The 27,703-nt window shown below is 40.5% G+C and overlaps 1 protein-coding gene across 1 annotated transcript; it reads left to right on the plus strand.

Annotated features, from left to right (window-relative positions):
• fmn1 (formin 1) lies at nt 1-27,675 on the plus strand (the record flags this gene model as incomplete). Its single annotated transcript, XM_083934601.1, has 18 exons — nt 1-1,687; nt 6,452-6,630; nt 11,701-11,809; nt 13,220-13,281; nt 14,369-15,075; nt 15,152-15,293; nt 16,273-16,360; nt 17,843-17,904; nt 17,988-18,076; nt 18,233-18,362; nt 19,072-19,218; nt 19,535-19,594; nt 20,190-20,310; nt 24,156-24,248; nt 25,774-25,825; nt 26,870-27,019; nt 27,208-27,289; nt 27,542-27,675. The coding sequence occupies 18 exons, from the start codon at nt 1-3 to the stop codon at nt 27,584-27,586; spliced, it is 4,005 nt and encodes a 1,334-aa protein (XP_083790727.1). The 3' UTR covers nt 27,587-27,675.
• Between the last annotated feature and the right edge of the window lie 28 nt (nt 27,676-27,703).

Raw genomic sequence — 27,703 nt, forward strand, 5'->3', positions numbered from 1 at the left:
ATGGAGAGCACTCGTGCTACCTTAAACCTCTACACCCCGATCAGTGAGAGGAGCTGTGTGAGTCCATCCTTCTCTCACTGCAAGGGCCCAGCTTCCCCCTTTAAAGCCCCTCTGAAGCACCAAGAAGGACTAACCTCTGACTACAAGGGGGAGGGTCCAGCTGGTCAAACAGACACATTTGACCTTTCAGACTTGAAAGAAACCCTCAAAGTGTTGGATGACTCATCTGAGTTCTGGCTGACAGAGCTGTTCCCGTTGTGTTTGGAGTGCCAGACTTTCATGAGCATGGGCAACCAACAGGGCGCGAAGACTAAGCTGGGCCTTCACGGGTGTACAGCGAGTCTGGGTGCTTTACCGAAAGCCCCCAGACTACAAATCCCTCGGAAGAGAAGGAGAAGAGTGGAGGGGCTTGTTTACACTGATGGCTTTCAGCATAAACTCAAGATGACAACCGGGACTCCACGAGCGCCTCCGAAGGCGAGGAGGCTGACAAAGTTCCGGAAAACAAGCTCCCCTACCTTAGAGGACTGGAACTCGGATGAAGACGGGCCGATCATGTGCACTACTGCAGCCCGGAGAAAGAGAGTTATCGGGAAAGAAAGAGTTTCCGAAGGAAGAGAGGAGAGGAACATGAGTCCACAGGAGCTAAAGCCAGCATGGAGAGTGAAGCCGTCTGATGCTTTGTCTGCAAATGTTCCACGATCTTTCAACAAGAAAAGAAAGGATTTATCTGTAAATGAAGAATGTGCTCTCCCTGACTCGGACACAGACCTCTCTGAATATGACAATGATATGTACTCAACGTATATCTCTCCCACTGGGAAGGCAGAAGACAGTACCAGGAATACTCAAAAAGCCCAGATCTTCCAGGCAGCAAGAGATACAGATGAGGAAATGGAGATGGAAAGCGTTGATGAGAAGTCCTCTCAATGGTGGTACGAGAAGATGGGAAAGAAGGCTGCAGCACAGCGAGTAATTGGCAAGATTGAGGAGGTGGAAGGGATTATTCGTCGGGTGAGTCTCACCAGTTCGGACTGGATCAAAGAAGGCAGCGGCGGGAGAGATGAAGCTCAGTTTCTCTCCGATGGATGCTTCAGGGAGACCCAAAACAAGGGGTGCAATGAAGATGAGCCACTGCTGATTGAGGAGCTCCAAGCTCTGGGTGAAGCTCTGAGTCAGAGTCTGCGTCAGGTCCTGAAGATGGAGGGAGCAAAAGCAGAGAGTGATCCTGTCACAGAGGCCAAGAAAACATCTTATAAGCCAAACCTTGAGGGATCGTCAAGAAGGCCTCTGAATCAACCATCATATTCTCACCACTTCACCTCAACTCTGCCAAATAATTCATCACCCTCTCTTTCACCCTCGCCGTCTCTGTCTGCAATCTTGGATGTTTCTTCGAGAAGATCTAGCAGCTTTGAAGGCATGTCTCCCATCCTGTCGCCTGTATTTATGTCCAGTCTGTCCAGCCAGTCCTTTCTGCCTCTGAGCCAGACCGACCAGCATGAAAAAGATATTTCAGAGTGTCACATACGGTGGAGAAGCTCAGCGGAAGACAGTCCAATCCCCCAGGTGGCTGGAGGCTCTGACTGGACAACAAATGATGAGAAGAATAGCAGGAAGCGTGAGCAGAAGACACAGTGGTACAGATGCACGAGTGAGACAGAGGCCAATCAAGATTATCTCTCAGGTAATAATTCTACTACAACAAGCTATATGTATGTAATTAAATATGTAATAAATGAAGTTCAGTCTTGAACTTGGAAACAGCAGTTGAGAAGACAGTCTCACCCCAAGGTCCATTAAGTAACTGCTCTAGAGCTTTAGATTAAATCACATGGTCTTCGTCAGCATACACAACAGATCATACTTTGAAAACCACACCCACAGGAGAGGAACTGTAACTAACTAAAAACATTAGAATTTTACATGTCAAACAATCATTTTATCACAATATGTCTTCCAGAGAGGACAAGTGAGCTGCTAGTAAGCTAATGTTAACTTTGTGTCAATCTCAGAAGACATTGTCTATCTGTATGACAGCAATTTAGCCTCTTGTGAGCAATGGCGAATATTTCAGGCTTTCCTATGAAGCCAGCAGATATCTGGGCCAAGACTTCCTCTTCTGAGTGGCGGCCATTATTTACAGGCCGATTAGCAACTTAAGATGCAAGAATGGAGTCGAGAAGCGGTGTCTCTAAACAGATATCTGCATGTGAATGCATTTTGGCAGATGCATTCCGCCCTTTTTGATTCACACGGACTGCTTACGTGCATGTAACCAAAAGCTGTTCAAACATGATTAGTAAATATAACTCTCACTACAAACAGAAACCAGACTGCTTCCACTTACCAAGACTGGTCCTGTTGCCTACAGATGCTACATTCTTATGCAGAAGCTGTTTAGAGAGTTTGGCTTGGTTAGAAAGCTAAAGGCACTTGCAAACGTTGCTTATTGTCAAAATGCTTTAGTTTGACCTACAAAACATAGTTATCTTAAAACTGACAAAAAAGTCCAGTCGTACTTGAAACCAGTTTGAATCATTTTGTTAAAGAATTGTAGAGTAAAAGTATAGTTCATTGAGCCTTTTAGGTGTTACATGACATCTGCTTTTTTCCGTAATTGACTCTTGGTTCAGTTCAGATTAAGTTTTGAAAATATTCTGAAGTATTTTAAAGGATTTCATAGCTGTAATTATAGCTCTAGTTTGTATCATATGTGTTTCATTATATGCTTCATGGTCAGTCAGCACACGGTTGATTGAAGAGGACAGAATACCTTTAGCCCTAAAAGAAAGATGTGTGCATAACAGCATGGCGCTGACTTTTAGCTGTTGGTTAGTGAAGTGAACAGAAGAGGATGAAGAGCAGACGGCTTTAAAGGTGGTGCATGTGGAGTCCTGACTGTCAGACTGAAACATTGACTAAGATGCACTGATTTTAATGCTCTGAAAACACACGCACACACACACACACACACACACACACACACACACACACACACACACACACACACACACACACACACACACACACACACACACACACACACACACAATCTCTCTCACCGCAGCTGCTGAAGCAGTCCTGAAGGATGTTTCGTAGCCTGTAAATAATGACCCCTTGCTGGTTTGACATATCACCAGACCGTGTGTGTATGTGTATGTGTATGTGTGTGTGTGTGTGTGTGTGTGTGTGTGTGTGTGTGTGTGTGTGTGTGTGTGTCTGTGTGTCTGTGTGTCTGTGTGTGTGTGTGTGTGTGTGTGTGTGTGTGTGTGTGTGTGTGTGTGTGTGTGTGTGTGTGTGTGTGTGTGTGTGAGTGTGTGTGTGTGTGTGTGTGTGTGTGTGTTCACTTAAGCATGAAGTACTACTGAGCACCTGATGTGGATATAGCCTCGTAGCCATTCACTGGTATTGACCTTTGATGGCCAGAGTTTCCATTTAAATAGCAGTAAGAGAGATTGTGGTGTGTGTGTGTGTGTGTGTGTGTGTGTGTAGAATGTTTCTTTGGTGCTATCCATGTGTCTATCTCTCCATAAACACACTAATTCAAGAGGAATGCATGGTTGAGCATCTTTCTGCTTGAATTTTCAGTGAGGTGCAAAAGGAGGCTTTGTACTAAAATGTGACCATTTATACTTATATAGAGGGAATAAGAAATAAAGGCCTACCTCCGATAAAGGCCTATTACTTTTTTCACTCAAGGTAAATAAAGGCGCCAGTCATTATTTGAGTACAAACGATAGGTTTAAAGCTACTACAAAAGTACCAAAGATGTCACACGGGATGCTTTTGGAAAGTTGTTCAAAATGATGCACAATCCTTTTTTAACCTATTTGATAAATGGTCTTTGGTTGTAATATCAGTTTAAACATCATGCAGCTTCAAAGAATAGCTGGAAGCTGATATTCAGTACGCGGTATATTCAGACACAGTCCTCCTTCACTTTTCAGGGAATGAGACCTCGAACAGACTGTGCAGCAGGACGCCCGGCTGTCCAGATAGGATTATTGCTCTGAGCTTTGTGAAATACAACACATCTTTAGAGGATGATGATTAGAGCAAGAGGAAAAAAGACATGCAGGGCCTTCTGAGTCTTCTCAGTGTGGTCAAATGGAGGACAGATAACACATTTCAGTAAGCTGTTTAATCGGCCTTTGAGGATGGTTGTGTGTCCACTGAAAGTTACACAACTGGCATCACTGTTGGCACTCTGATCTGAAATGATACGGATGGGTTTTTAGAATGGCGTCCTCTCTGTACGATAACAATAGAGTGAGGACTATGTGACCAGCTCTGTGAAAATCTGGATACAGGAAGTGAAAAAAAAACAACACAGTCCTCTCCTCAAGGTTGAGTTGCCTTTGACCACATCTGGTATTAGCTTGAGGTTTTTATCCAAATTGCCCGACAGGACCATGGCCATTTTTAGCTTCACCCAGTGGGAATTGAACCCCTAACTGTTCTTGAGTCTTTCTGTGGCAACTGCAGAAGGTGACTGCTGTACAGAAAGAGATAAGTTGCTTACTCAAATATGTATCCAAATTCATTAGAACATGTTTAGTGGGACAATTATTATCGCAACCTCCAATCGTAGAGTATATCTGCAGTCTGTAGGTGGGGATTGATTATGATCAAGCTTGTAACGCCCCCACATCATTCGTCCAGCTGATACTGTTTAAGTATAAAACATACTGTAGACTGTAAAGATGGACTCACCAAAAGGGAAGCCTAGGCATACTGATCGCCCCCTATTGGCTGGATGTAGTATAGATCATAAGTCCCACCCCCTCCATTTTAGTAGACGGACCTGGGCCGAACTAAAAAGTCAATGTACACCTCAAATACATTTTTTCCAAATATTATTTCTGTCATTTAGGCATTTTTTTTAAAGAGCTAATGTCTGTCATGTGTTCATTTTCCGGTTGCGTTTGGTTTTAATTAGTTATTTGATGCTTTTTTTTAAAAACGGGGCGGAACATTATGAGTGACACACTGTTGGTCAGACAGTGAGACATTGATGATGTGACTACCGCTCATCACTACTGCGCAGACTCTGGTTTCAAAATTACAACATGGCAGCGCCTGTATCTGGGATATTTTGGCTTCACTTTTGTACAGAAGAAGAATGGGAACAAAATCATCCCATGGTCTTTTTCGGCACTTCCTTACATCAAATAAGCCATCAAGAGTTTTTTTCATGTAACAACTATAAACAGAGAAATCTGCGAGAGTCGCTAACAGCCGGAGTAGCATTATAAGAGTCCTTGCACATAAAACAAAGCACCAAGAACTTAGTTAGCGAGCCTAGAGTTTATTAAAAGAGTGTTTTGAAAGACTTACCAACTGGCCCCGGTACCAGCTCCTCTCATAGTAAAGTCATTTTTAAGTCGATAAGCAAATTAATCCAAAAGGAAGGAACCCATTGGTGCTTCTGTTAATGTGTAGGGACTCTTATCATGCTACTGCAGAGGTTTGGTGTTATTTTGAGAAGTATTAGTGGTTAAAAAAGCCATTTTAATGCCATCCCCGTAATGCCCTGAGCTAATCAGTGTTAATAATTCATACACAGGAAAAACTCTTGATGGCTTATTTGATGTACAGTATGTAAGTGTTGAAAAAGACCATGAGATGATTTTGCTGTGGAATGACACTTTAATTTGCACATCTTTGGAGCAGCTTTTAGAGAGCAGACTCTGTTTCTGTTTTTTTAAACTCTATATTAAAGATTATGGATGTTTTCCTCTGCTTTCCAAAAAAATAAAGTTGCAGCTGCAAAACTGAATCTCATTTGGAACATTTGCAAAAAACTGAGAGTCATTCAGAAATTAAAGAATTTTATACACTGGTATACTAATCACATTATCTCACGCTTAAAGAAGTAGATTACAATTAATGAGGAGCATCACATTTACATAGCGACATCTCAAAATGATGACATTAAGCAACAGGCGTACACTGATAATGGCCCATAGCTGTGGGCTGGTAATGTCTTCCTTTTGGAATGCAGCATTTTAAGGAAGAAAGGGGTTTTGCTATTTAATTTTAGCTGAAGTTCTGTCTTATATCCTCATGGTGACACTATACATACACTGTAGCATAGTACACACGATTTACTACAGGGCTGGAAAATCAGTCAAAGAAGTCTTAGCTCTGTGGAAAGCTTTTTGACTGTCTCCATTATTAGAGGAAGAATATAAGGCAATTTTCCTCAGGCATCTACTGTCTATTTGTGTTTCCATCTGTTGTTTAGAGGATATACTGTTTGTGTTCATATTTGACATGCTGGACTGTAAAGTTGTCCAAATCAGAACGAAAAAAAAGATTTGTGATTTTTTTTTTTTTTTTTCCCGTTTATGCAGCCTTTGAAGAAACAGAACAGAACAGAAGGGGAAAAAACTGATTTGGCTACTTTTAATAATAATGACTCTGTTCTTGACTCCTTTTCCTCCAGATGAGGCTCTGCAGAGACAGGAGAAGATCTGGCAGCAGGAGGTGGAGGAGTCTCTCTCCTTCTGCAGCGCACTTTCTCATCCCTCCAGACCCAAACACATCGACTTCCTGCGCATCACTGCCCCTGAAGATGACATTGTCGATACACCAACATCCACGCCTCTCCCACAGGAGTTTTGGGTGAGTGTCTATAAAGACTTGATCCGTTACACTGTCTAGCCTCAGTTGTAAAGCTTGTACTACCACAAAGTAAAAATCGGCAGTTTACGGACTTAATCACTTAAATTAGCTGCTGTAGCGTTTGATTAAAATGATAATATGCAGATTATTGGCACATGATGGAGTTTTTTTTACTTGGGACAGACTCCAACTTAGCCAACACTAGTTTTAAGTAAATTAACGTTTTTTAAAAGATGTAAGACCTGTTCATATGACCTGAAAGATGTATCATGGATGGAAACGTTTTAGTCAAGAAAAAACATTGCTGTTGTCTTCTTGTTGTGAGTTCAGATTATGGCTTGTGGTGCCTTCTGTCTCATTTCAATGAAAATAGTCTCTTAATGACTTTGTAAGACCAAGAAAAATATTCCTCATGTGAATAATGCTGCATTATCATGATCTACATTTTCATACTATAGTGAGACACAGTTTGGTTTTTGCTTCACAATCCTGTAGACCTCATACAGAGAGAATGAGAGTGTGTGTGAGTAAGTGAGTGAGTGAGTGTGTCAAAGAGTTCCTTGTAGTTTTACATAGCAGAAGGGATTTAACACAACTCTGTAGGTGCATTGTATAAGCACTTGTATCTGTATTAGTGTAAAATGGTTTACAAACTCTTAAGACCTGCCCCTTTCCCTCTGTACACATGCACGTGTGGAGCTGAACGTTGATACTAATTACTTTTTTATTATCACACTATAGGATAACACACTGCATGAGAAATAGACAATAATAATAATAATAATAATAATAATAATAATAATAATAATAATAATAATAATAATAATAACATTTCATACAAAGATGCAATCCAAAACACTTCTTAAAACAGGACACAAAGAGCAGAACACAAAGCAATATATATGCATATATATATATATATATATATATATATATATAAACTTAACCATTAAAACTATAAAACATTTAGAAATGACTTTAGAAATAACACACAATAAAAACATGACAGCTGTGGATTGATGGCAAATTAAGTTTGAAGTTTAATATAAATTGGAGTAATACATAATTGAGAATGAAGTGGAAAGTTCATTATTTGAATGCCATATCCAGACTAAAACTACTCTTAACCCAAACAAGCTTTAAGCCATAATTTAATTCATACAAAGCAAAGTTACTAAGTGCTTTTCATGGTTGAACATGAGTAAAACAAGAAGATAACTGAACTTAATGAAATACTGTTATTAAAGCAGTACAAAAAAAATAAAAAATACCCAACAATAACAAGATAGGAATTTAGAAAATAGCATCCCTAGCATCAATAAAATATAACTTATTTCTATCTTTATGGAGTTGTGAACTTCCCAAACACCATGTCAGATGTATGAGACAGTATTAAATGTTTTTTAATGTGAAACACATCTGTAACCATTCAGCAAAGGTCAGATTTGACTACAGCTACACTATATTTGTGTTATGATCTTCTGTATAAAGCACATTAGGCACACACTGCATTTCCTCCGGATAGGGTCCAGCGTGTTTGTTCAGCAGTGTGTGTGTGTTTGCTCCATCTTTTCACAATACACTCTCCACTGATGACTCACTAATGGTTTCTAGTGGTGAGGTGGTAATGGTAACTCTGTGTGTGTGTGTGTGTGTGTGTGTGTGTGTGTGTGTGTGTGTGTGTGTGTGTGTGTGTGTGTTTTCTGATTCTAATGCTATTTCATGGGATTATCTGGATTCATTCCTATTACATAAACACAGCTCACATAAAGGCCCCACTGTCCCTCTCTGGGAATGCAAAAAAACAACAATAAGTATAGTTAAGACGTCACTGCAGGTTTTTGAGTAAAGTAACTGAAGAAAGTTTCACAACGTAATGACATGCTGTAAGAATGTCACTCTCCTCCTGCCAGCTGTGATAATGTAACAAAAGCAAACAAGGGTGGAACCTGAGAACTAAGAATAACCCAAACATGAACCGCTGAAGTTTTTCTAAAATGCAGTTCAATCCATAAGAAACAGTAGAATAGGTTCTTCCTCATGCAGCTTGAGATCGGTTCAAAACTCTGTGTCCTTCATCCATCAAATGCCTGTATTTGTGCTTATATTAAGCATATATATATATATATATATATATATATATATATATATATATATATATATATATATATATATATATATATATATATATATAAAATGTTCTCACTTCTCTGCATTGAATGGCTCCCCTCTTGTTTTTCAATGGGATATTATTAAAGTCTTTTCATGTGGTCCAACTTTTAATTGCCATTTTAAAATATTAGTTATATTTTCTTTTTATGGGATTGTTTTTTTTCTACTGTTACATGTAGTTTGCTTGTTAAGGTTGTTTATTTTTAACTTTGACACTTTTCCATGAAATTCCTTTTCCACTATTTGAACTATTTGAATTTACTTACATGATTTGTTTGATTGTGTTTAAAATATATATTCATAATTTAAAATCACTTTTTCACATCATTTTCTTTTCAATACACACTTTTTATTACCAAACGTTCCCTCTTTTGTACTGACACAGTGTGTATCAGATTTAATGTGAGCTGATTTAGAGTACATTGTAGGTAGGGTTACACCCACTAAGACGCCCAGATTAGCCGGGTGTTGCTCAGTTCCTGCAGGGGAGCCGAGAGACCTCCCTGTCACTGTGGATTTACAGGCCATAACGTTAAACAAGTGATCCCTCACAGTCCTATTTACCCTCCTTCAGCTCTGGGTGTGGTGTCCCTCCATCTGTTCAGGGTGGCTCACGGATCTGTCTCTGTGTTGTCAGAAACAGTGGCTGAAGTCACCATCTGTTTCCAATTACACTATGACAATCTGCAGGATGGGGTCCAAGATGCTGCTGGGTAAACTACAACAAGTATAGAGGAGTCAGAGGGGAAAAGGAGGCAGAACTTGGAAGCTTACACCGGGACTTGGAGCAGACTTTTAATTGTGGTTGAGCTGAGTAACTCTTACCAGCAGAGCCATGGAGGCTTGGAAACCTCCACTTTTCCATTACTCTGTGGATTTTGTTCCTGTTATACAGTGACCAAGTGCTGTTTCCAGTTTTAGGTTTGGAAATTTAGTGCTCCGGTAAGACATGAAGGAGCTGTTGTAGCACAGAAAGGATCATTTCTTTTCAACAAACTGGAGCGGAAACAGGTTGGACTTTCACAAGTGGTGATATGAAGTTATTGACTTAAGCCTAGCTTGCATTATTATTGATAAGTTGCATGACTCTGGAAGTGGTTGTACAAATGAATGCATGCTGAAAACCACTTTGACTGCATTTTTCTGATGTGAGATAGCACAATGCTGCACTCAAGTCTCATATGAGCAGTTTAAATGATAGCGACAATGTTGACGTTGTGAAGAAAGCTCTTAAACAATGTCCTGCTTGCTTTTCTGTGGAAACGTCACCAGTATCCCTATAAGCGACTTATGAATGATGGAGGCGCAAAAAGCCATCTTAAAATCTTTCAGGACCCTCTCAGAGGAGGAGAATGAGGACACAATGCAAGGAGACGCTGAGCTGAGTCTTAATGAAAGGAAAAGTGGGGATATGAGTTTTGAGGATGCTGTATGGCTTCATGAGGGGGAGAAAATTACCTCTAAATCAGTGGGACATGAAACTATGAGAGAAGCAGGAAATGACTCAGACGTGTCAGAATGGGAGAGGAATGATGTGAACCTAACAGAGCAGCAAAGGGCGGCAGTAAATGGCAAAGAGAAACACACTTTTGCAACAAATCAAGACCAGAAAAAGATGCCAGACGACAGCTGTGACAAAGTTAACAGCTGCAGCAAAGACGGTTGCCAAATATCAAGGAACTCGCTGGATGAATATGCCTTGAAAGAATCTCTGCACCTAAAATGTGAACACATTTGCACCAATATAGGTTGTGATTGTGTTGCAACAGTAGGCGTCAGGCAGGATGACACAGAAGACGCTAATCACAGACGAAGAAAAGACTATGAAGACGTTCACTGCCAGGCAGATTTTGTCACATGTACCTCCACTTCGGATGTTGGTTTTGACCACGGGGAATCTGCGAAAAGTAGATCTGAAAGCAAACATCTAGTGATAACGGTGACTCGGACAGGACCTGCAGTTGAGGAAGATGTAGAGCCGATAGCAACACCAACATTGGAGCAGACCGGTGGCCCTTCCTGCTTTAAAAATGACTATGAACAGGAGAGAACAGGTTCAGAGGAAGACGAAGACGAGAGAAGAGATGTATTTCCGTGCTTTTCCACCCAGCTTCACCATCCTTCTAGCCCAAATATTTTCATAACATCTGCAGCCAATAACCCTCCACCTGGAGCCACCTTCACTAGAGCCACCTTCACCCCGGGCTCCCCCACGGACAAGCAGATCCAGCTCCCGGCCCTTTTCAGCGGCCTGAGGGTCCTGAGGAAGGGGGTGGTTGGGCCCGAGCACGACACGGTGGCCCAGATCAAGCCTTCATCTCAAGGGGCAAGGGGGGACATTTTCTCTGAGAAGCAAGAGGATGCTAAAGTTCAGGGGAGCTTCCTGGATCAGATCTCCCAGCTCCTGAACCGAGAAAAGAGAGGAGACGAGAAAGAGGAGAGGGCAGAAATGGAGGTGGAGGGAGACCAGGATGAGAATGAGCTTGAAAACAGTCAAGAGGATGAGAGGGAAGAAGTTGAAACAGAGGATGCAGATGTTTCATTTGAGTCTAGGAAACCCTCTGTGTCTGGTGCAGAAGCTGCGTTCGATGCCTTCAAAGCTTTTTTCACGCCAAAGCCTTTGAGGAAGGACCCAGCAGAGAAGGTGGACCTGGAGGCGTTGAGGAAGAAGATAAAAGCAGATAAAGACACGCTGAGAGCGCTTTTTGAGAGATCCTCCAATAAGATGCAAGAGAAGAACGAGTCACCTGATGGCAAAGTATGAGTTGTGTATGAATCAACCTCGAGCATCAGCTAGCTTTACCTCCTTAGCCATGATTGGAATGTTGTCCTGTTTGTAAAGAAGCTCTATTTTCTATTTTGATTATGTTATAAATCTTGTTTTTTTTCTCCTCCTAGTCTGAAGCATCCACCCAAGGAGAGGGAGAGGAAAGAACTCCCGGTCGCCTACAAGCAGTCTGGCCGCCACTTAAGGAGGAAAAAGTTGGGCTGAAATACACAGAAGCAGGTGCTTACAAATTAATACACATTAATATACATGTTTGCCTTAAAAAAAGTCCACGTCTGCATGTAAAAATAAAGCAGCAACCTCCGAGTCTGAAAACTGAAGCCACTGCAGAAGCGCTTTAAACTTGCATTCTTTCTAGCCAGCAGGGGGCGACTCCACCGGCTGCAGAAGAAGTCCCTGCCTGACCCTATGTCTTACCTCAGTAAACATTTTCCTAATGACTTTAATTGCTAGTTTTAAGTCTTCTTCACTAAAAATGATTAATACATCACCACCCTGTAAAATGAAAAAAAAAATTCCACACAGTTAAACACTATGTTGTCAATATTATTGACTGACAGATCATTCAAGACAGGCCAGTAGAAGGAGTAAGGGTGTTTGCTCTGTGTATCATGTGATGGATGTAATATCAAGCTACTGCTTTGGTAAACACAACTCCACCCTGTGTGTCTCCACAGCAAACCAGTCTGTAGGACAGCACCTTCATGTGAAGGGATCTACTGCACTGCACACTTTTGTTTTGTTTTTTTGCCAGAAGCCACTGGGTGTACAGTCATTTTTAAAACCCCTGTCCAGTGTAACACCATCACTAATTAAGACCTCAAGGCTAAAACATACAGTATATTTTAAATGTACTGCTCTGTGTGACACAGCTTCCTTCTGCTTGTTCTTTAAAAGCAACTTTAGACGCCATGTAGATAAAGACACCTCCAACAGTCTATTGGCTTGCTTTACTCACGCCCGTGGTGACTTGTTTGGCTTGCTGAATGGCTTGTTGTCAAATGGCTCGTGTGGTTAATCAAAAATAAATCAATGTTGCTCCAGTTAAAAAAAAAGACCTTTGCAATAATCAAATCAAAAGAGGCACAAATAAGATAACTTATATTATGTAGATGCTAAACAGTTGAAGCTTCAAACAACAGAGACCCACACCTCCAACTGGCTGGAGCACTGTGGGAATTGTAGTCCTTTCGTTTTCTATAGCCTACACACAAACACTGAAAAATATACTTCCCGCAAATATTGTTCATTGTTGTTGTATTGTTCAATTCATAACTGACCGTTTAAGAGACACTATTACATCCACAAGCAGATCAATGTCTAATAGTTTGACTAAGAAGCTGTGGAGCGTCTATATATTCTTACATTTGAATCTTTGCTGCCCTCACTTGGTCAAGTCTAGAATTGTTAGTGTTCTCAAACACAATAAAAACTGCAAGATGAATTTGATCTGTCACATTTCTCAAGTGTCCCACAGTTGTTGTAATTTGTTGTTCTTCAGCTTGTACCCCGCCACATCACTTTGATAAACTCTCGGGCACCACAGCCGTAATAATAAACAACTGTTTGTGTTAAAAGAAGGGAGACGTAGCTGTTGTAAAAATGTTCTTCTGCTCTGTTTCCTCTCAGAGCACCAGGCGGCTCTCCTGCAGCTGAAGAGAGAATGTAAGGAGGAGCTGGAGAAGTTACAGGTCAGAATAAAGGATGTGGGGATGTGCTTGTTTATATAAAGGAAATTGTTTCGGGATATACACTTATGTCTTTCTTGCAGAGAGTTAGATAAAAAGCATCAGTTTTCTCATCTTGCTCTCCACAAGCAAGCTAATAAGTGTATTTCCCAAAATGGAGATTCTGGAAATACATTTAAAAGCGTCTGTTGGCCGGCAATCTCTGCCGACGTTACTGTCTTTAAGATGCTGCCGCTGGCTCCGTTTTGAAGCTATGCTTAGTTTGGGAAGAACTGGCATAGCAGATTTCAAAGGGGTCCCTCGACCTCTAACCTCAAGATATCTGAATGAAAATGGGTTATATCTGTACCCACAAATCTCCCCTTCTCAGACATACACACTTTATGCTAATCCCATGTAGTAGGGGGGGGAACACACATTTCTTCATGTAGTACAAATGTGTTGCCTTCCCCTATTGTAAAATGATATGAATGTTTCTGCATACCTTACAATACTAGTGTTGCTGTCAGGGCTGGTAAATAGTACATCAATTGGGTCTGACTAGAAAGCAGAGACTAATGCAGATTCAGTGAGTCCAGTTGTATTCATGCGTGAGGATGTAAGTCGACATAGCAGCCATTTCATTGTAGTGAGAACACTTTTTATGTATAAAATGAGCTGTTGGGACCTCTATGATAATCACAGCCTTGTGAAACTTTCCAGAACACAAGTGCTCGCCATCCAATCGCAATTTTCATGCCGAAAATTCCCAAATCCCAGCACGGATTCTTCTGTAGTGTTCCCCAAAGTCTTGGTGTGTTAATATGGTATTATGGAGGGATTTTGACCATTTGTATCAATGGTCACAGCTTTTAGATGATGTACACCATCTCTATGAAGCATCCACTGTTGACCTGCTTCCTCCCCCAATGATCCCCATCCAATTAAAAATGGATCTTAAAAATTCAGTAGGGCCTAAGTGTAAATGAAATATAACTAGAGATTTGCAGTTTAATTATGGAAAAAAGGTACTTAGTTCTGTGACTTAGCTGAAATGATAAAACCCAAGAGGCACAAAGTTGGGCTGAGTCTGAACAGATATTATTTTCAGGAGGACTTCAGTCAGGAAGTCTCCAGACTGAGGGTGGAGAACGAGGACAATGTGGCCCGTCTGGAGCTCACTGTGGCAGAGCTGCAGGCCGAACTCTCCCAGGTTGGGAACCGCCATCGTGGGGAGCTCAAAGATGTCGCTGTATCAACTGCAAACGACTTTTTGCAAAAATCTTTCCGCACAGTGTGCATCCAGACCGACCGGGAGACGTTCGTTAAGACTCCAGAGGATGGAGAAGCTGTGGGGAGAGCCTGCGGGAGCCCTCTGCAGCAGAAGGTCACCCCAAAAAAGCTGGACCTGGCTTCTATCTGCCACAGCCTGGCAGGTCAGAGGGATGATTCTTCCTCTTCATCACATGACCGTCCATCCCAAACTCTTCCTCCACATGGAGCTGCACAGCCTCCATTAGAACAACCAGCCGCTCCCCAGACAACCAAAACAGATAATCTGCCTCTGCCTCCTCCTCCACCCCCGCCATGTTTAACTTCACCCATAAACCACATGCATCCATCAAATGGCGCTCCACCACCACCTCTACTACCACCGCCACCTCCCCCTCCTCCATCCATGCAAGGCTTAGCTCCCCCACCACCTCCTCCTCCAGCTGGGGGGGTCATTTTTGAAACACCTCCCAGGAAACCGACAGTGGAGCCTTCCAGACCCATGAAGCCTCTTTACTGGAGCAGAATCCAGATCCAGGAAAACAAGTAGGTAGAGTACAATCTGTAATTGTTAGTTACACGGACAGAGGCCTGTTGAACATTATGGTTCTCTCTCCCTCAGGAGCAACACTCTGTGGAACATTTTACAGGAACCAAATATAATTAACACCAGTGAGTTTGAGGATCTTTTTGCCAAAACCACCACACAGACGAAGAGGAAGCCGCTGTCAGAGGCTTACGAGAAGAAAGCCAAAGCCAGGAAGGTAAAATAACATTTATTATTAGATTTTGGGATATTAAAATTATGTCTTCTTTCAGACGAGTGAAAAGAGAACGTTCAAAATACACTTTTAGGTGTTTATTTTACTACATTTCACTGTCTATTTGTCTCTGTAGAATCCTCCTAATTTCACTGAAAGTAAGCATTAGATAATGCATTATTTGCATGTTCAAACACAACATTTTTGAAAACTTGTAATACAAAAAACAATTGTCTTCAGTAATCAACTGGGGAAGCTCTATGGTGATATCTAAAATATTTACCTTAATCACCTGTAGTGTCTCCCATATTATTTGCAATTATGTCGCTTTTCCACTAGAGGGGGCTGGTGCCCTTGAGTCTACAGATGCCAATTAATCTATATTGACACGTCACTCTCCAACATAATTGCCTGTCAAATCAAGTCTTTCATTTTCACCTCAGAGTTGTTATTTACACAAGAGGTATATTTTTCCACTGTTTCTATGTCTCTGCAATAATTTCAAGATTCACTACAAGATTCAACCATTTCTTACCATTTTTAACCGCAGTTCATTGGAATTTGTTTCAGTGCAAGCAGGAAGTTCACCAGTGCTACAGTTTTATCTGCGTAGCACCTCTACAACACAAGACTGTGTTGAAACCTTTAAGAGACAATGAGAAGGAAACACTTAAATAAAAAGGCAAAAGAAGATCCTATTCGTTCAAACTTCAGGTTGCAAATTAGGATGAAGCATAATATGACATTTGTTTGTTTGCTCCATCTTTTCACAATAAACTCTCCACTGATGACTCACTAATGGTTTCTAGTGGTGAGGTGGTAATGGTAACTCTGTGTGTGTTTGTGTGTGTGTGTGTGTGTGTGTGTGTGTGTGTGTGTGTGTGTGTGTGTGTGTGTGTGTGTGTGTGTGTGTGTGTGTGTGTGTGTGTGTGTGTGTGTGTGTGTGTGTGTGTGTGTGTGTGTGTTTGTGTGTGTGTGTCAGATCATTAAGCTGTTGGATGGGAAGCGCTCTCAGGCCGTGGGCATCCTCATATCAAGCCTCCACCTGGAGATGAAAGACATCCAACAAGGTGAGTTATAGATTTATCTCATTGGTTTAATGGTGACGCTACAAAACCGCTTGAGTCAGAGTTTATTCCCTATCGGCTGCTGATATTAGGAATGACTGCAACAGGGTAAAACTTAATGTGCAGTGTGGTAATATAATGCAGAACATCCGATTTCATATACTAGCTCATTTCATCCTCCAGTGACTCAAGTAGAGGTTTATTTTTTGTTTTAACTTTAAAACATTCAGCTGAATAGAATAGTTTGAAAAAAGTTTAAATTTAGATAAAGTTCAGTTTTCCTTTGTTAAAGTATTTTGTCAAAATAAAAGTGTTTGGTGGTATGTGGATGGAGAACATTTTGGGCATCAAACACTTAATTTGTTGCATTCAGGTGGATTTTTATGCACCAGTTTAAGGTGGAAATGTTTTTACCTATGTGAAGGAAACTACAGGTGATCATTTAAAATATAAAAATAATATGACTCGACGCAACCTATTCTATTATGACTTCTTAATGGCCCCAATACTCCATAATAGTTGACAGACTATAATTCAGCCTTTTAGTTATTATTCTCACCCTTTTTTGCAGCGTTTATTTCATCCATCAAAGCAGAGCGTCACCACTTTCTCTTTCTGTTTTATGGCAGATTGTAATTGTTGCTGTTGATGTTGCATACTGCCCCTTACTGTACCAGGGGCTTTGTTGCGTGCATGAGTCGCGTTCTAGAGATTTTTCAAAATAAAAGTCCTCTACTTCCATGTTTTTATTGGGGAGACAATACTACAAAAACTGTAGTATGGGTACTTTTGCTAAAGATTTGAAAACATCTTCCACCATTGGTCAGTAATGACAAAAAAAAAAAATTCAAGCTGCTGCAGCTTCGTCGCAGTAGTGCATTTTTCCGTTTTTATGCACCCATGTTTCCCCATATTTTCCTCATATTTCGCTCCAGATATATATCCTCAACGTGGTGGAAATAGCATTTGGACTATAAAAACCTCTAGCTGTCCTGTAATCAAGCTAACATCATCATGTTTATGACATAAAATTATAGTAAACTTAGTGTATTTTCCAGCCAGTCTGGGAACTCTAACCTGCAGCCTTCATCTGTAAACATTCAGGTCACCGCAGCTCCCTGAACATCACCCTTGTTTAAGTTAAAGCCCGGCATGACATTGAAGTTACCCTGTATTTCACTCTGAATATGAGCTGTTGGTGAATTTTAAGTAGGATTAAATGTTGAAACGCTCACCACAATGTCAGCAAGACAGTTACACAGAGACAATCTGCATTGCTAATCCCAAACTCCCAAAAATCTTTGTTGCAAACAGCAGACTGAGAGGAATGCGTTCAAATTCCCCTGGAGATCTGCAGCTCTCTGTTTGGCCCCTTCACTTTTTCTTTTTTTGTTTTTTTCTGTATATATTCATAGTGTCCTGTTAACCGTTTAATCTCTTATCAAAATTTGATATCCATACTTTTTTTTACATTCCCTCTTTTAGCTGTAATGGCAGTGGATCCCTCTGTGGTGGACTTGGAGACCATTGAAGCACTGTATGAAAATGTATGTATTACAGCACACTTTACTGCAGTTTAAGCGCGGTTTAGTATAATTATGTAATATATATTTTCTTGTCAATGTGTCAGAGAGCACAGCCAGAGGAACTGGAGAGAATCAAGAAACACTACGAGACATCAGAGGAAGAGGACGTTAAACTGCTGGACAAACCTGAACAGTCAGTGTCTCACCTGCATGCTAACACAAATGTTTAGAGACCACACCTGTAATTAATGGTGGACGTGTGTGTGTGTGTGTGTGTGTGTGTGTGTGTGTGTGTGTGTGTGTGTGTGTGTGTGTGTGTGTGTGTGTGTATACTCTAACTGGTGACCAGGTTCCTGTATGAGCTGTCTCAGATCCCAGACTTTGCAGGCAGAGCTCACTGCATCATCTTCCAGTCGGCCTTCGTCGACGGGGTCACGTCCATCCAACGCAAGCTCAACACCGTCTCATCCGTCTGTAAGGTAGGAAGAAAAGCCCCTGACCGTAACCTGCTACACATGACATCATTTTCTTGTCATCGTATATAATATAGAATTTACTGTACTGTATAACTTTTACCATCTTCCCCCAATATATTAATATCCCAACAAGAATTCAAGCTGCCTGTTTACATATGTTTCACTGGCCATTTCTATAATTAAAAGGTTTAAATGTAGTAATTCACAATAAGTATTTAGTAAACATTCAATATCATTCTAATATGATACGGCATTTTTATTTATAAAGCATGTTTCATACACAGAGGTAAGTTCAGGAGCAAAAAAAAAGAGATAAATCTATATAGAAATAAAAGAGTAACACATATAAATAAATAAATATAATAATAAATAAAGTATACATTAATGAATGAATAATAATAATAAAATAATAAATATTAATACAACACATTAATAAATAATAAATAATTAAAGTAAATATGAATATGTTTAATACTAATACTGCTGCTACTACTAATAAAAAAAATATAATTATAATTATAAGTCCTTGGGTTTTGTTTAAGCAACATTTAGTTAAAAGGAGTTGAGAACAATAAAGTTTTCAGTCTGGATTTAAAAGCTGCCGTGGTTGTGGCATTTCATTTATATGTGTCATGCCATGTATCTGTGTGGAATAATGAGGATCTGAGGCGCCGGCTGCCTGTAGTTGACTCTGTGTGTTTCCTGTCTTGAGGCTCTGCTGGAGGGTGATGGTGTGACAGAGGTGATGGGACTGGTGTTGGCTCTGGGGAACCACATGAACGGAGGCAACAGGACCAGAGGTCAGGCCGACGGCTTTGGTCTGGAGATTCTGCCCAAACTGAAGGACGTGAAGAGCAGAGTAAGACCTCGATAACCGTCGGAAGACTGCAGTGGCTCCTTCACTGGCTTCATTACCTTTCACTGTGCTTTATTACTGCAAAGTTTACTTCGATATAAACTAAGAAATAAACATAAGTGCAATCTTCCTTCAGTCTTAAACACAAATCAAATCCGTCTGAGTGATCCCATTTACACATTGCTTGCAGTCTGAATATCATACAATGAACGGATCAGGATGTGACAGTGTTTCTGACAGTGTGAAAATACCAATCCGCACAAAAAGGTTTTTATTTGTGCTGATGCAGTTTTGACGCGTGTCCTACTTCTCCTCTCAGGACAATCGTATCAGCCTGGTGGACTACGTGGTGTCGTACTACCTGCACAATGTGGACAAGGTAAAAGCTGCTCTGTTACTGACATATTGGTGTTCCTTTGTATGTTTTACTCTACATGAAGCTGCTTTATTTATATTGTCTTTATATGAGTATTTGAACATAGTATTTATCATTTTCAAGGGAGAAGCATGGTTGAGGGTGCTTTTAAAACCAATAAATGCAACACAAAAGAGAGTTTCAAGGCCTATTTTGGGATTCATCATCCAATAGATTTGAGATCCTGTTCAACCAATTATCCACTGATATTGTACACATTTTGTATGCTGACCTTATGTTGTGTTTACCTTATGTAAACCTCAGCATTTCCAAGATTAAAGTTGTAAATTTATGAAGAAAAAAGATTTGGAACAAACTTGAGACCACAAGAAAACAGATATTCTGTTTTTTTAATACTGCTTTTTTGTCAAGGAACCACATTGACTTCCTTTGTAAGGTTGTATCAACCTCATCACAGCAACACCACTTGAGTTTTCTCAATAAATATTCCCTCCCTCCCATGTCTCTGTAATTTTTATTTATTATTTTTTACCTACAATGTAGTTCTTGGTTCCTCTGTGACATTTTTCTTTGCTTTGTTCTGATTGTATTCCACCAGAACGCCGGCACAGACAAGAGTGTGTTCCCACTTCCTGAGCCTCAGGACGTCTTCCTGGCCGCGCAGGTCAAGTTCGATGACCTCAGCAGAGACCTGAGACAGCTCGGACGAGATCTCACAAGTATGTGACTTCACCGCTGCGACCTTTATCTATTCCAGCTCTCTCTCTTCAAAAAAAAAGAACAAAAAACCCTCTGGAATAATAATATTAGATGGTAATCCCCAAAACATTTGCTCCACTTTGAGCCTCAGCGTCCGTGTGACTGGGTGAGTGGAATACTCTTGCCTTGTGGTCATTTTGTTGTGTGTTTTTGTTTGAAAACCTCAGCCAGCGTGTGTAACTCTATCGCCCTGATTTTGAGAGGTTCCCACAGACCAAACCTTGGCCCAGTCTGGCATCGTTTTTCCCCAGACACCCCCCTTACACACACACAAACACACACTCACCACCCTGGTCTCCCATCACTGGCCCCAGCCATTGAGTAACTGTTTATACTTAGGGGTAAAGGCCTGCTTCTTTTACCAAACTTAGCCCCAGAACAAAAGATTTCCTCTCGTCTTTCTTATCCTTCTAGCCTCTGTAAGTGTGCCTGTATGACGCCATTCAGCAACACCGGCCGGTTAAAGTCACGTTGAGGACAATGCTGACTCTTACATGTGTACGATTGTGAGTGAGTGCATTGTTTTACTCCTATGTATACATGTGTTTTTGCCTGAATTCCCGTTGCGTGTATTCATAGACTAGTAGGAGTCTTGCTGCTGATACAGGCCTGGCGCCTTTCAGATCCAGCTTCTAATCCTCCTGCCCATCAGATCTCCCATCGCTGTGCCTTTGTGCCCCTGTCGCCAGCGCAGGGAGACCGTAGCTTCCCACTTATGTAATCTCCAGACCTCCAGTATCTGTAGTATCTCTGCACGAGCCTCTGCAGCGATGCACGGATCCTTAACCTGCTCGGCTGTATCACCTGGGCTCCAGTGTGGCCCCCAGATGTGTGCCGCAGATAGCTTTCTTTACCTCTCAACACAGCTTTGTCTTATCGTGCCGTCTACCCAAACCGCCGTGCAATCTGGATGGCCCGCCGCAGGTTCCCCTTTGTTCTGCCTGTTTCAACCGCCCTCATGCCTGTTTTGTCATTCTTCACTCTCCCTGTGTTTTCTGTTTGGTCGGTATGAAATAATTCCCAACAAAGTTACAGGGAGATTAGTTTCTCTTAAGTCATCCATGTGGACTGTTTAAGGAAATGAGATCCACAGACTGTTGCATTAAAATTGACTTCATTCTGTTAGTTTATTCACTTGAAAAGGTTTGAAGTTCATCCATATAACTACAGAAAACACATTTTCTCACTCATCTGTCGTGATGTGATTTGGTTTTATTTGAAATTCTTCCTACAACCCAAAACAATGGAGGTGAATAGAATTTCCTCTGTTAAAACAATTACATTTAAAAGTTCACCAGCAGTGTATTTATCCAGAAACTCAGCCCTGTTTTCTCTCAATTATCCACAGACCTCACTGTCAACAGTTTTCATTGCAACTATTTATTAGCCAGACTGGAGCATAAAGGACTTTAGAGGCCCAGTACTGATATTTGAGAATTTAAAAAAAATCTGAAAAAGATGTTTCAGCGCAGACTTGACATGAACATGAATAAGGATCCCCATTTTTTGTTAATAGCCATTTGACTCTATGGTTGGATGTCTAGGCAACTATCAGATGAATTGTCCTGAAATTTGGTTCAAATTCTCCTCAAGATGATTTGTAATAAATGTTGTTACTTTTCCTTTAGCAACATCCTCAGATTAAAATGACAATTTTATTTGGGTAAAACTTTGGTTTATGACTTAGTTTATGTATTTAGTGCTAATTAACACTAGAGCTAAAAGTGCTAAAACTAAAATGGTGGACATGGTACCAATACCAGAAGTTGGAGTTAAAACGCTGCAGACCTTTGATTGGTCGGACACAGGACTTCCTCCACAAACCCTCCATTTTTGAATAGCCAGTTTTCAGTCAGTAGCAACCGCAATTTTTTTAGTCACTCAACCCAGGCACTATGCTGTACACTCTGTAGGTGTACAAGTGCATACCTGTGCATAAGTGCGTACCTCTGTTTGGCTGCAGATGAAAACAGGATTTAGCGATGCGACAGTCGCTTCTTTATTCTGCAGAATATTGTTTGTTAAGTTTGCAGATTTTGTGTTTGGTTTCTTCGGTATGATATTGTTGTGATCGACAAGGCGACTGACTTAAACTTATCATCATCCTTAAAATGTTAAAACCGACTCACTATGGAACCAAGTCACAGCTTCAGTCTCCCATCTGAAAGCACCACACTCCTCAGGAGCCAGCTCTGTTTACGCAAGGGTCCGCAACCCTCTTTGGTCTGAAATAAGCAAACTTCTGTCCAACACAAAAAGCAGACGAGAGAGAGAGAGAGAGAGAGAGAGAGAGAGAGAGAGAGAGAGAGAGACAGAGAGAGAGAGACAGAGAGAGAGAGAGAGAGAGACCCGCCTCCATAGTTTACACAAATCCAGAATGAAAACAGTATTCTTTTGTAATCTTATCTGGGAGATGTTGATCGAGCGTCAGGGTGGTGGTGGTGGTGGTGGGGTGCAGGGGCTCGGCTCCCGCTGCAGCCTCTATTATGACTGGCTCCGCAGACTGGCTCCTCTGATCCACTGATTGGACACAGAGCAACATAGGGCCGCAGAGGAAGAGAGAGAGAGAGTGAGTGAGAGAGAGAGAGAGAGAGAGAGAGAGAGAGAGAGAGAGAGAGAGAGAGAGAGAGAGAGAGTGAAAGAGAGTTTGCAGTCGCCATCTCTGGGTGAATCTCAACCAGTGAGATCTAAAAGAGGAAGCTGTGTTGATAAGCTCCTGCTGGGGCACAGGTGGAGCTAGTTTAACCCAGAACTCTCTCCGTCTCCTTTCTCTCTTTTCCCGTCCATCGTGTTGTAGTTATGGGTTAAAGCTGAAGCATAGTAAGAACTAAAAGTCTGCTTCAGCAAATATGATCAATCTTTTTAAAGTTGTCCCTTAAGTTTATGAAAAAGTAATATTAAACCACTTTAGTACTCTTATTTATGCAACTTAGTACATTAGTATAGTAGTATAGTATAGTAAATAGTATATAGTATAGTTTCATCATTTTCACAAAATATAGATCAACTAATAAATGACAATGTTTTATTATGGATTTAAGCTAGCCTTTACTTCCAACTTACAGCTGCAACAATGTACTCTAAATGTGCTTTTCTGCATAATGAGTACCTTTACTTTTAAGTATATTTTTATGCTTATACATGTGCTTTTACTTGAAGTTGGCAACTCTCTGTAAAAAATATGTTTTTCACATTTGCTGAAATTGTCACTATATCCTGATAGCATGAGAGAGATGGTCTGTGAACAAGTAATGTAACTATACCTCCACCTCTCCGTGTGCTCCTAATGTCATCTGCTAGTTTCCACAGCCACTCAGGGCTGAGCAGTCTCGTACGCAGTTCTCATGTACTCCAATCAACTGTGAAACAGATATCAAAATGAAGCAAGATTCAGTTACTGTATTGCATATTTCTCGCATAAAGTGTTTTCAGTAAAATAATTTAGTGCACTGTTTAGCTGTAAAATGAGGACGTTTGTCTGGCTGGTGGGCGGGGCTTGGTTTTGGCTCAACCTGGTCACAAATTTTCACATTTTACCGCTAAACAGTACACTAAAATATGATTTATATTTGATCAGCGCTGCCTAGTGTCACAGTTTGATCGTAGCTCAGAGCACTTATTGACACTGGGTTGGAGACTCCTCGGCTCTGAGTGGCTGCTTTTCTTTGAGTGCGGTGGAATGTGGCAGATGACATTAGGAGCACCCAGACAGGGCTCTCTGAGCAGACAGAACTGACGATGGAGGTAATGAAACATGACTTTACCCCCTTTTTCTGAACCGTTCTCTTTTTTCTTTTTTTATTAGAATGTGAGAAAGATGTACAAAAGGTTTGCTCAGATTCTCCTGAAGAAAGCCTGCAGCCGTTTAAGGACAAGATGGAAGCTTTTGTTCTCTGCGGTGAGTGTCGCATATTGTTCAACTGAGTGTTACTTTAAAAGTACAAGCATGTCTATAATGACACACTGTCATTGTTTTACTGTGTTCCATAAAGTAGATTTCTTTCTGGAGGTTATAATCCTTAGAGAAGAAAAACACCACAATTAATTTAAATACAAATAGCCAGTCTAACTTTTCATCTAAACTATTCTTTAACAGTCAGTTACTGACCTAAATCTCTCTGTGCCTCTTCCTATTTCCTAGTGTCTTTGGTATCTGTGTGTGTTTGTAAAGGAGATAGGATGGATTCAGAGAGTAAAGGCTAGACACTCAGATAGGGATCAGACAGATTTGGCAATGACTGAGAGACTCCTGCCAGAGACACAGCGGCTCTGGGCAATATTCATCCAACTAACCAATATTGTAAGATATTTACTTCTGACCCATCTCAAGAGGTCTCACGTTAAAGAGCATCCCGGTATTTGACATGGCACATATGACATGCATGTCTTGTTTTTTAATATGATCCTTTTTCTGCCTGTGATGAAAAGTGACGCATCAAAACTTCAAAGTAAAGCGAGCAAAGAGAGAAATGCTGGACTTTATGTTAGATATTTTATCCGTTGTATCACTTGTTGCATTTGTACATTCAGAAAGTATTCTTCTGTTTTTTCACATTCATTTTCCATTCATTAATCTATGATTAATATAGTCCATAAAGACAAAGTTAAAACAGGATTTTATTAATCTATACCTCAAAAACAATCCCGTCTCTGAGCTCTGCAGGCAGGTCCAACCTCACGGCTTGGATTTTACTCTGCGTTGATAGCTGTGAGACCTTTGGACATGATTTGGTAAAGGCCCACACCTGTCTAATCAGTCTGATTTACCCCAGTTGGACTCCTATCAAGGTATAGAAACGTGTTCAAAGATGATCAGGAGAAAGGCAGTTTGATCCCCAGCTTCCCCGGTCCGCATGTCGAAGGGTCCTTGGGCAAGACACTGAACCCCAAATTGCTCCTTGTGCTGCACATGGATGTGTGAATGTGGTGTGAATGGTTAGATTACATGAGATGATATGTAGATGTCCACTGCCATCTGTGTGAATGTGACAAGTAGTGTGAAAGCGCCTTTAGTAGTCAGAAAGTCCATTTTACCTTTTTTTTTAATTTATAAAACAACAAAAGAAAGTTTTTATAAGAGAATATGTCTTTAGTAAAGTTGCACTGAAATAAAACAAAATTATCTTTTTTGCTTTCAAATCAAAGGGAGCAAATGGTTGTCAGGCTCCATTTTACAAGGTCATCATCATACAAATATCTATTTTTTTAGACTTCATTTGGGGTTTTTGAATTAAGTTTCAAAGGTTAAATTAACAGAATGATATGAGAAAAATGCTCCAAAGAAGCACACCTGCTATATTTGACGATATACGTTATGTTTCTACAACTATATACGGTATATAAAAGGAACTCCAAAGAGTTTTTAATTGTTTCAAATGTTGGGAGTCTTTAACTAACCTGTTTCCTCTTCTGTTTCTCTGCAGCACGAAAAGAACACGCAGAAGCTTCCTATCAGCTGACGACTGTACAGAAAAGGTTGGAGAATTATATCATGGTGTTATTTTGTGTGCATCATACTGGTCTTTTTCTGAATTTGGCTGCTAAATTCATAAGCTTTTCTTCGCTTTACTCCAATACCAGTAAAATTACAGTTGTACATATCCTTAATGATATATTTTTATTTTGGATAGTCAAAACTACATTATGGATATCTGGAATGGTTTGGTCATTTGGGGTATCTGAAATTAAAATTATGACTATTAACATTTAAATTGTAGATATCTGAAATGGGAGTTTTTCCTGGTAAGAATTACATTACAGATATCTAAAATGTAATTGTGGATATCTAGAATTGAAAGCCCAATACACATGAATGGCAAAAGGGACTCATTTCTTTACTAGTAAGAATGACGTTGTGGATATCTGAAATGTTCTTTTTGACCAGGAAAAATGTAATTACAGATATATGTAATACATCCAGTCTAGCTATTAAATATTAAAACCGCTTGCTACAGATGGAACCAATAAGGGGTTTCTTTAGCAAGAGAGTGTTGAACTGAAACCAACTGCTGGAGGCAGAATGAGACCTCTTGTTCAATGTAACCGATGTGGCTAGTGTTGGCGGTTTCTCTGTGCAGTGTTGTGTAAATGATTCCCCAAGGCCAACAGGGTGTCTTTGGAGGCGATCTCTGACACACTGACACGTAAAATCACACATAAACATGAATCTAGAAAAGTTAAATAACACAAAAAGAGTTAGCATAAAGTTCAATATGTTGAAGCTAATGTTTAAATCGGGGCACCAACTAAAAAATTCTGCTTACTTCTTCATTAGTCCATAACAATGGGCAGAGGCAACGGCAGGAAAAGTAATTTATACACGTAGGGTGACCCCAGGAGTGACGAAGAAGCTTTGTTGACACTCACACAAAAACACATCAGGTATCAATATTTTGTGTGAATATAATATGTAACCAGTAAATAACTGACCCTGTTACATGAGAAGCAAATTAACACCTCGATCTTGTTTTAGTGTTTTTTAAATCAACTCTCTTTTTTAAAATAATATTTGCTCTTCAGTTTTCAGGACTTAGTTCTGTACTTTGGCCTGAAGCCCAAGATGGGAGAGAACGAGGTGACCACCGGTCATTTCTTAATGCTCTGGTTTGAGTTTTGTGCCGACTTCAAGGCCAGGTGGAAGAGGGAGAACAAGAACATCTCTAATGAGAGGTATCCGACAGCTCTGTGCATGTGCATCTCTGAAACCAACAGTGTAAAAGTTTGTGTAAAATTACATGAATGGTGACAGAAAAGAGACGTCTGACACTAATTCATAGTTCTGGTTGAGAACATTGAATGTACTTCATACTGTAAAGAACTTGATTTTGAATGTGAACTTGACACGTTTTCTTCTGCAGATTAAAAGAGGCTCAACTGTCAGTGAAGAGGATCACAGCAGAGAAAAAGGTGGAGACCAGAAAGATCAACCCCAACAGCCTGGTAAGTTGGGGTTCACGACAGTAGAGTTGATTTCTGAAGAGATTCTCCTCTAAAAACGTGTTTCCCAAACCAGGTCTTGAAAATTGCAATACAGATAAATACACACACATTCACAAATACACTCATTCTATGTCTCCATAAAAATATTACCCATAACACATACTACAAAACACTTGTTCATTATAAAATTGCTGCAATGATAATGCACAGTGTTTTTGTCTCCACTGATACCACTGATCTTATTCCCAACAGAAAGAGAGACTGCGTCAGAAAGAAGCCAACATGTCTTCAACTTGAGAGAAGGTGTATAAAACGGATATATTGGGATTATTACAGCCACACAACCATCTTCACCATGTTGGATCAGACTGGATGTGGACTACAACACCAAACCAACTGAAATTAGTAAACACA

Source organism: Echiichthys vipera (assembly GCF_963691815.1).
Source record: "Echiichthys vipera genome assembly, chromosome: 19".
NCBI lineage: Eukaryota > Metazoa > Chordata > Actinopteri > Perciformes > Trachinidae > Echiichthys > Echiichthys vipera.